Here is a 9,803-nt window from a genome sequence, read left to right as displayed (position 1 = left end):
GCTCTCTCTCTCCCCCTCTCCCCCTCTCTCTCCTCTCTCTCTCGCTCTCTCTCTCTGTCTGTCTCTCTGTCCCTCTCTCTCTCGCTCTCTCTTTCTCTCTCTCTCTCTCCCTCGCTCTCTCTTTCTCTCTCTCCCTCTCTCTCTCGCTCTCTCTCTCTGTCTGTCTCTCTCCCTCTCTCTCTCCCTCTCCTCTCTCTCCCTCTCTCTCTCCTCTCTCTCTCTCTCTCTCTCTCTCTCTCTCTCTCTCTCTCTCTCTCTCTCTCTCTCTCTCTCTCTCTCTCTCTCTCTCCCCTCTCCCTCTCTCTGTCCCCCCCCCCCCCGGCTTTGTTCTTTGTCTCTCATCTGAATGGAAAATGGGCACACATGGCCCTACACCACCTAACCGCGGAGTCTTCTGAGGTCGCCAGCCACGGCGGAGGTGCCTCCGTCACATTTTAGGCAATGTGATTCCCGTGCAGAGGGCTTCTCGCGAGAGCTTGGGGAGAAAAGGGGGGAAAACGAGGACAAGGGGTGGATGTTGTGAAATGCCGTGTGTCTGTCTTCATTCCACATTTTGGGAAGCAAAAGACATTCAAGTCCACATGGTATGAACTGCAGTGTTACCTGATCCTTTTATGGGGGGAGGGGGGGGGGAGGTCAGAACCACGCAGGCCACAATTTCTCCTCTTTTAGTTGTTATGATACTCAAATGCAGTGCAGAGCTGGCAGGCCCTAAACCCACTCGGCCCTACTTTTGCAGCTGCTTCCCCGTGGCGGGATGTTGTTGTGGAAAGTCACGGAGAAACGGTCCAGCGCCTCGGTCTGGCTCGCGGGCCGTGCTGCATTCATGCACACAGGTGCTATTCAAACACTCTGGGGAACATTTGGGGGGGGGGGGACTTTTTATGGTGGGCGGCACGGTGGCGCAGTGGTTAGCGTGAGGGGTCCTGGGTTGGAGCCTCGGGGTAGTCCAACCTTGGGGGGGGGGGGGGTCGTCCTCTGTGTGGAGTGGGTTTCCTCGGGGGGCTCCGGTTTCAGCTCGGGTGAATCGGCCATACTAAAATCTCCCCTTGGTGTGAACGTGTGTGTGTGTGTGTGTGTGTGTGTGTGTGTTGTGTGTGTGTGTGTGTGTGTGTGTGTGTGTGTGTGTGTGTGTGTGTTGGCCCTGCGTGATGGCCCGGCGGCCTGTCCAGGCCGTCTCCCCGCCGGCCGCCCAGTGACTGCTGGGATGGGCTCCAGCCTCCCCCGCCTCCCTGAGAGCAGGGCCAGCGGTCCGGGTGATGGACAGAACTTGGTTTGCTCGTCGTCTTGCTGCAGTATCTATTAACCCCCCCGTGGGGCTGAAACAGAGGAAGGCCGCATCACTGGGTGGGAGCGGACGCACAGTGAGTGGAAACACCGCCGATGTGTCTCGTCGGCTGTTTGTGTGTTTCCACACGAGCTTCCCTCGGGTCAAGTCTAATTAGCTTGGTTAATAAAGTGAATGAATCTGAATGTGTAGTTATTCCGAGGGGTCGGATGGATGTGGTCTCGTCTGTACGCCTCCCGCGTAGAAGAGCAGTGTTAGATGTGCGTCATATTCGTTGTTCTCCCGTTGTGCGTATGGTCATTGTGTCATTTGCCGTGCGTGGACTAATCCCTTGTTTGTCCTGGTTTTCTCTTGTCGCTTTTCTTTTTTTTTTTTGTGCAGACGAAAACAACGGCCACGGTCTTAATTCTTTAAATGACCAGGGGACCTCACTGCCCGGACATGCTGAGGTGAGTCCCATGGTTTTATTTGACCTTTCTATTAGTGGGTATTGCAAGACAAGTACACACACACACACACACACACACACACACACACACACACACACACAAACCATTTTTTGCCATTGCGCACACAGCTTGGAATTCCATCGGCTCTCCCCCTTAACTCGGGGCTCCTTGCAGAAGTTGTTGTGAAAATAGTCGGGAGCTGTTTTGTGCAGATTTTCCAAAGCCGCTGTTTTCCGTAAATCCACTTTTTTTCTCTCTACCCTTTTTCTAGCTGTCGGATGTTGTAGGCCGAGTCTGTTAGCATACCGCTTCCACTGCTGAGTCACAAGACCTCGGTCTCGGACAGAGCTCCTCTCATAACTGTGTTATCTCTGCAGCGGGCCAAATACACACCACACACTGGCACAGGAACCCACGCCGTGCACGGGGACTTCCTGTGTGTGGCGGAGGTTTGCGGCAGTTTCCCACAGCCGCCCAGCGCATGCTTTCCTCCAACCTCACGGAGGTCGCTATGAAATATGAGGCTGGCTAGATTCTGGGCTGTCTGCAGCCGTTCAAAACCTTCAGTAGGGGACACATGCGGTGCACCGTGACCGACGACTCGGACCTTGTCTGATCTCATGTGCTGAACATTATTTACGAGTCTTTAGATTATAAATCCGTGCAGGGTAAAAAGGCCACATGACCCTCTTCCCTGCCGTTCACTGCTGGGAATATCGGTCTTCTGTAGCAGGTGGGGCAGATAACCAGTGATGAAATGATTAGCCAATCACCGGGCGTCCGGGTGGCGTGGCGGTCTATTCCGTTGCCTACCAACACGGGGGTCGCCGGTTCGAATCCCCGTGTTACCTCCGGCTTGGTCGGGCATCCCTACAAACACAATTGGCTGTGTCTGCTGGTGGGAAGCCGGATGTGGGTATGTGTCCTGGTCACTGCACTAGCGCCTCCTCTGGTTGGTCGGAGCGCCTGTTCGAGGGGGAGGGGGAAATGGGGGGAATAGCGTGATCCTCCCACGTGCTACGGCCCCTGGTGAAACTCCTCACTGTCAGGTGAAAAGAAGCGGCTGGCGACTCCACATGTATCGGAGGAGGCATGTGGTAGTTTGCTGCAGCCACCTCCCCCCCCCCCCCCGGATCAGCAGAGGGGGTGGAGCAGCAACCGGGACGGCTCTGACAAGTGGGGTAATTGGCTGGGCACAATTAGGGAGAAAAAAGGGGAGAAAATACAAAAAAAAGAAATGGTTAGCCAATCCGATGATTGGTTGACTGTGTTCTGACCCCAGCTAGGTGGTACATTACTGTACTGATTACATGCTCTTTTCTATATTAACTGGATTCTCTTCCAGGTGAGAGATGCACACAAAAAACTCAACTTAGAACAAGATTCCCTCCTGCTCTCTATAACTGCATGAGAACTGAAGACGACAGAACTGCCCATGCTTTGTTATGACGTTAGGCGTTACAGTGCTGCCCTCTATTGGTTGTTTTAGGTACCTTAAATTTCACCAGCTGAGAGTTCGTTTTGTTTATCTTGGCTCGTTATGAAGCGGCAAGCAGTGTGTGTGGAATGCGGTCTGTTTTTCTTCGTTTGAACCTTGGAGTAGATATGTCTGTGAGTATCAGCACTTACATGTTAGATCTGAAACGTAATTTTAGTTAAGCTACATATTACTAGAATACATTTCTTGTTGTCTTGAAGTTGCTAGCTAACCTATTTTAGCTAACTCAGAAGCTCATTCAAGCCTTTGCCCTTTCTTGTTTGCAATGGTGATGGACAGGTTGACGGACAAGATCAGGCAGGAGTCTCCATGGACGATTATGTTCGCGGATGACACTGTGATCTGTAGCGAGAGTAGGGTGCAGGTTGAGGAGAGCCTGGAGAGGTGGAGGTATGCACTGGAGAGACGAGGAATGAAAGTCAGTAGGAGCAAGATGGAATACCTATGCGTGAATGAGAGGGAGGACAATGGAATGGTCAGGATGCAAGGAGTGGAGGTGACGAAGGCATATGAGTTTAAATACTTGGGGTCAACTGTCCAAAGTAACAGGGAGTGCAGTAGAGAGGTGAAGAAGAGAGTGCAGGCAGGGTGGAGTGGGTGGAGAAGAGTGTCAGGAGTGATTTGCGACAGAAGGGTACCAGCAAGAGTTAAAGGGAAGGTTTACAAGATGGTTGTGAGACCAGCTATGTTATATGGTTTGGAGACAGTGGCACTGACGAAAAGACAGGAGGTGGAGCTGGAGGTGGCAGAGTTGAAGATACTAAGATTTTCACTGGGAGTGATGAAGAAGGACACAGGATTAGGAACGATTATATTAGAGGGACCGCTCAAGTTGGACGGTTTGGAGACAAAGCAAGAGAGGCAAGATTGAGATGGCTTGGACATGTGTGGAGGAGAGATGCTGGGTATATTGGGAGAAGGTTGAATATGGAGCTGCCAGGGAAGAGGAAAAGAGGAAGGCCGAAGAGGAGGCTTATGGATGTGGTGAGGGAGGACATGCAGGTGGCTGGTGTGACAGAGGAAGACGCAGAAGACAGGAAGAAATGGAAACGGATGATCCGCTGTGGCGACCCCTAACAGGAGCAGCCGAAAGTAGTAGTAGTAGAAGCTCATTCAAGCTGACAGCTCCCTAGCTAGCATCTGACTAATTGACATACGTTCTCATGTTTGCTAAGTTCTTATGCTAGTTTGGCTGTCTATTTCTGGATAACGCTAAAGAAATGAATGTTATTGTTAATTGTGACATATATTTCACGCTAAAAAGCAATTTCATGTAAGCTGTATGTGTTTAGTAATCTATAACCCTTTGTTTGTATTTTCAGTTTTACAATGTTGAAACCAGTAAAGCCACTCTCTGTTGAAGACAGGTTTATTGAGGAGTCTTTTTGTTAGCTATTTGTCTAGCCTTGCTCATACACAATTGCGAGGACAGAATAGTAAAAAGACATTTACACAACAGGTGAAGACAGCGAAAACAGTACTGTGACCAGCATGCTGCATCTTTAGCCAATCAGACGTCCAACTGTAAAGATGTCAGAAAATCAGCATTATGAAGAACAAATGCAACAACTTCATGAGGCTATGTCACAAGCCTCCAGTCACAAGTCCTCACCCAGCGCTGCAGCAACCAGAGCGAGGGCTAAAGCAGAGGCAGCTAGGGTAAAGGTCTCCTATGCAGAAAGGGCTGCCGTCATGATGAGAGAGAAGGCTCACCTTGAGGAACAACAACAGAAGACATCGGCCGAAACCGCTTGACGCAAGGCAGAGGTGGAAGCTAGTCTGTATGTGTTACAGCTACAAGAGGAGGCAGTAGCAGCATCCACAGAGGCAGCAGTCTATGAAGCCGCGGCTGCTGAGCAGGAAGGAGGCGACTTGATGAGTTGACACAGGCACCAGTTTCTCATGAAAGAACTTGACGCACTAGTGAATATGTACAGACTCACTCTCTGAGACAATATCCTCTGCAGCCATATTCAGATATACAGAAAGAGCAGTCACCCTCCAAAGACCCAGGCCACAATCACCAAAGCCAAAGTCAACCTCCTCATTACAACTCAAAAAATATCTGGGCAGAGATGCATGTAAAAAGTGAGAGACCAGACCAGTTGAGTAATGCAAGGCAAATGCATTTCTCCTCTCCTCCTGTGTCTCACTCTCCTCCTTTGTCTCAAGCATCCTTCGAAAGAAACTATGTCTCTGCGCCACCACAAACACCCGACTTGGCGAGATACCTGGTCCGAAAAGAGATAGTGAGCTCTGGGCTGTTGAACTTTGACGACAGACCGCAAAACTACTGGGCTTGGAAAACATAATTTCAAAACATCACAAGAGATCTCTAGCTGACTGCTAGTGAGGAACCCGACCTACTTACTAAATGGCTCGGCCCAGAATCGTCTCTACAAGCAACATGGATTAGGTCAGTTCATGTTCACAACCCATCAGCAGGTGTCAACATGGTATGGCAGTGCCTAGAAGACTGCTGTGGATGCCCTGAGGTGATTGAGGACACACTTTTGAAATGTCTTGAGGACTTCCCTCGCATCTCCAACAAAGAAACTCGTCAACTAAGAGAGTTAGGAGACTTACTTCTGGAAGTGGAGTTGGCACAGTCTGGTGGGCTCCTACCTGGACTCGTATACCTCGATACAGCACAGGGAGTTAATCCCATAGTCAAAAAGCTCCCACGCAGCCTACAGGACAAATGGATCACCCAAGGCTCTAAGTAAAAGGAAAACCATCGCATCTCTTTTCCACCCTTCAGCTTCTTTGTGAGGTTCATCTGCAACCAAGCAAAGACCAGAAATGATCCAAGCTTTGCATTCTCCTCATCCTGCAGCTCGAGTTATGCAAAAACAGAGAAAGCTGGCAAGTTCAGTAACAGGGAAACTGTGTCGGTAAGGAAAACTGAGGTGTCGGCCACAACTCCAGCTTCACAGCCTGAAACTGAAGAACCAAACAAACAATGTCCTCTCCACCACAAGCCACACCCCTTGTCAAAGTGTCATGGATTCAGAAGCAAACACATAGATGAAAGGAAAGCCTTACCTGAGAGAACCGTCTATCTGCTTCCGATGCTGCGCATACACCAGACACATTGCAAAGGACTGTAAGGCTGATGTCAAATGCAGCGAGTGTGATAGTGTCAATCATGTCTCCACTTTGCACCCAGGACCTGCCCCTTGGTCAACTGGAGTGTTTGAAACTGAGCAATATCATGCTGGGGAGTCAGAAAGTGAATCCCCTAAAGTCACAACCAAGCGCACAGAGATATGTGGTGATGCTCCCAGGCCCAGATCATACTCCCAAAATCTGCCTAGTGAGGGTTTACCCCTCCGGCCGTCCGGATAAGGCAGAGAGAGAGTTTATGCAGTGCTAGATGACCAGAGCATCCGGTCTCTGGCAAAGTCACAGTTCTTTGACCTATTTGGCATTAGCGGCAACCCATCTCCCTGCACTCTGAAGACATGCTCGGGCATAGTTAAGACGGCTGGGAGGAAGGCAAGCAACTTGACAGTGGAATTGTTTGATGGTACAACACAGGTAGCACTACCCACTCTCTTAGAATGCGATTCAGTGCCAGATGACCGAACTGAAATCACCACACCAGAGATGACACAGTACTTTCCTCATCTCACTCCAGTTGCAGACAAGATTCACCTCCAGATCCCAGTACTCCGATCCTTCACTTGCTTGGACGGGATGCTCTAAGTGTGCATAAGGTACGTCAACAGTACAATGGGCCTAACAACACACCATACGCACAGCGCCTAGACTTAGGCTGGGTTATTGTAGGGGAGTTTTGCCTCGATGGAGTCCACCAACCATCTGATGTTAATGTGTATAAGACCAGTATGCTTCCAAATGGCCGTGCTTCGTACCTTACTCCATGCAATAACAGTGTTTACATCAAAGAACACTCCAGTGCTCCATCTCAACAGTACCTTCCCATCCCCGGTCATACAGAGAGCTCAAGAGTCTTCAGCACAGATGCAGACAACCTGGGAGAAAACGTCTTCCAAACGACCACGGATGATGACAAACTCACCCCATCCATAGAGGACAGCATCTTCCTTAAAACCATGGACAGAGAGGTGTACATGGATAAGGAAAACCATTGGGTAACACCCCTGTCCTTTCGTTCACCCCGCAGGCCACTTCCAAACAATAGGGATCAGGCAGTTCAGAGACTCACCTCCCTGCAGCGCACACTCCAGAAAAAGGCCCTATTAAGAGAGCTCTCCGCGGAGCAACACGATTAGGACTCACCTCTCCCAGCAGACAAAGAGGCACAGTGGAGGGCATGGACTGATTCTTTAACTGAGCTTGAACAACTGCAGATCCACAGACCCTACGTACCAATCTCAATGTTCCACGCTCAGCAGAAGGAGTTGTGCATCTTTTCGGATGCATCGACAAAAACACTATCTACTATAGCTTACCTTCAGGCCAGGAACACTAAAGGACAGTGCCATAGAGGATTTGTTATGGGCAAATCAAGATTGGCGCCACATCCTGCTCACACCATTCCACATCTGGAACTGTGTGCTGCGGTCCTAGCCGTTGAGCTGGCAGGTCTGATAAAAGAAGAGATTGACATGGAGCTACATGCCGTCAACTTTTACACTGACAGCCGCATAGTGCTCGGCTACATCCATAACACCTCGAGGAGGTTCTACATGTATGTCGCTAACAGGGTGACACAAATACAGAAATCCAACCAACCAAACCAGTGGCATTATGTCAGTTCAGAGCAGACCCCAGCTGATCATGGCACCAGACTCATTCCAGCAGCCTGCTTACCATCCACCAACTGGCTTTCAGGCCCGACATTCCTGAGGCAGCATGACACACAAAAAATTGAAGAAGTGGAACCCTTTGAGCTTTTGGAACCAGTTCTAGATAGCAAGATTCGACCCCTGGTGACAACACTCACAGCCAAGACCACAGAGCAGCCCCTCGGGTCATACAGGTTTCAGCGCTTCTCAAACTGGAAGTCTCTCTTGAGAGGTATTACAACACTTACTCACATAGCAAGGTCATTCTCCAAAAGGTCACACACAGATGACTGCAAAGGCTGGCACAGCTGTAGAAAGTCTTGCGCCACAGAACTTTCACAAGCCAAGACGTCTATCATAAAAGCTGTACAGCAAGAGACATATACAGAAGAGTTCAAGACTCTGACACAAGATGGGAAGGTTTCATGGCAAAGCCCTCTAAAGAAATTGGACCCCTTCATTGACGAGGAGAGGTTGATGAGAGTTGGCAGTCGTGTCCGCTCAGCTGACATCTCAGACCAGGAAAAGCATCCGATGATACTTCCAGCCTGTCACCACGTGTCCACTCTGCTAGTCCGTCACTACCACAACCAAGTAGCCCACCAAGGCTGCCATTTTACTGAAGGCGCACTGTGTACTGCTGGACTTTGGATTGACAGAGGCAAAAGGCTTGTCTACAGCACAATCTACAAATGTACCAAATACAAGAAGTTGAGAGGGAGGTTTGAGGACCAGAAAATAGCAGACCTACCTGCGGATCGAGTCGCCGTGGATCCACCATTCACCCATGTAGGTGTAGACGTATTCAGCCCATGGAACATTGTGTCACGCCGAACAAGAGGGAACAGCGCTGAAAGCAAACGATGGGCTGTCATGTTTAGTTGTTTGAACACCAGAGCAGTTCATCTGGAAGTGATAGAGTCCATGTCAACTTCAAGTTTCGTTAATGCCTTGAGATGCTTCTTGTCTATTCGAGGCCCAATCAAGCACCTTCGGTCTGAAGAGGCACAAACTTCATTGGAGCTTGCAAGGAACTACAAATCCACACAGAAAGCTCAGAGATCAAGAGCTGCTTACAAGATCAGGGCTGCACATGGACATTCAACGCACCCCATTCATCCCATATGGGAAGAGCATGGGAGAGAATTATTGGTATTGCTCGACGCATCCTTGATTCACTCCTGCTGAAGAACAGCGCAACACGCCTCACACATGAGGTCTTGACCACTCTTATGGCCGAGGTTATGGCTATCATGAACGCCAGACCCTTGGTTCCAGTCTCGACTGATGCGGAGATGCCTGAAATTCTCTCGCCTGCAATGCTTTAAACCCAAAAAGCCAGAGTAACACCAGCTCCTCTGGGAGACTTCAAGATGGATCACCACTGCAAAACCCAGTGGCGAAAGGTTCAGAGCCTAGCAAATTCTTTCTGGAAGAGATGGAGGCAAGAGTACTTGGTGACGCTGCAACCAAGGCGGAAGTGGACCGATAAGGGACCCAATCTTAAGGAAGGAAATGTGGTCCTGCTGAAAGACAATCAGGTGAAACGCAACGAAGGGCCAGTTGGACTCATTGTACAAGCCATACCAAGCGCCGACAACAGGGTTCATATGGTTATGGTGAAAGCCATTAAGGAAGGTACTGTGAAAAAATAGCTTAGGCCTATTAGTGACTCAGAACAAGATTCCCTCCTGCTCTCTATAACTGCATGAGAACTGAAGACGACCGAACTGCCCATGCTTTGTTATGACGTTAGGTGGTGCAGTGCTGCCCTCTATTGGTTGTTTTAGGTA

At 49.7% G+C, this 9,803-nt stretch overlaps 1 protein-coding gene across 1 annotated transcript in view; it reads left to right on the top strand.

The window, feature by feature from the left end:
• Positions 1–9,803, top strand: part of LOC130111586 (anoctamin-5-like) — a 32,449-nt gene that overhangs the window by 1,403 nt on the left and 21,243 nt on the right. Inside the window, exon 3 of the mRNA XM_056278815.1 lies at positions 1,670–1,737. Coding sequence (XP_056134790.1) covers positions 1,670–1,737 — 68 coding nt within the window. The remainder of the gene's footprint in view (positions 1–1,669; positions 1,738–9,803) is intronic.

This window comes from Lampris incognitus, chromosome 4, assembly GCF_029633865.1.
Source record: "Lampris incognitus isolate fLamInc1 chromosome 4, fLamInc1.hap2, whole genome shotgun sequence".
NCBI lineage: Eukaryota > Metazoa > Chordata > Actinopteri > Lampriformes > Lampridae > Lampris > Lampris incognitus.
Note: the sequence above shows the minus strand (reverse complement) of the source record. Positions and strands in the feature narration are given on the sequence as shown.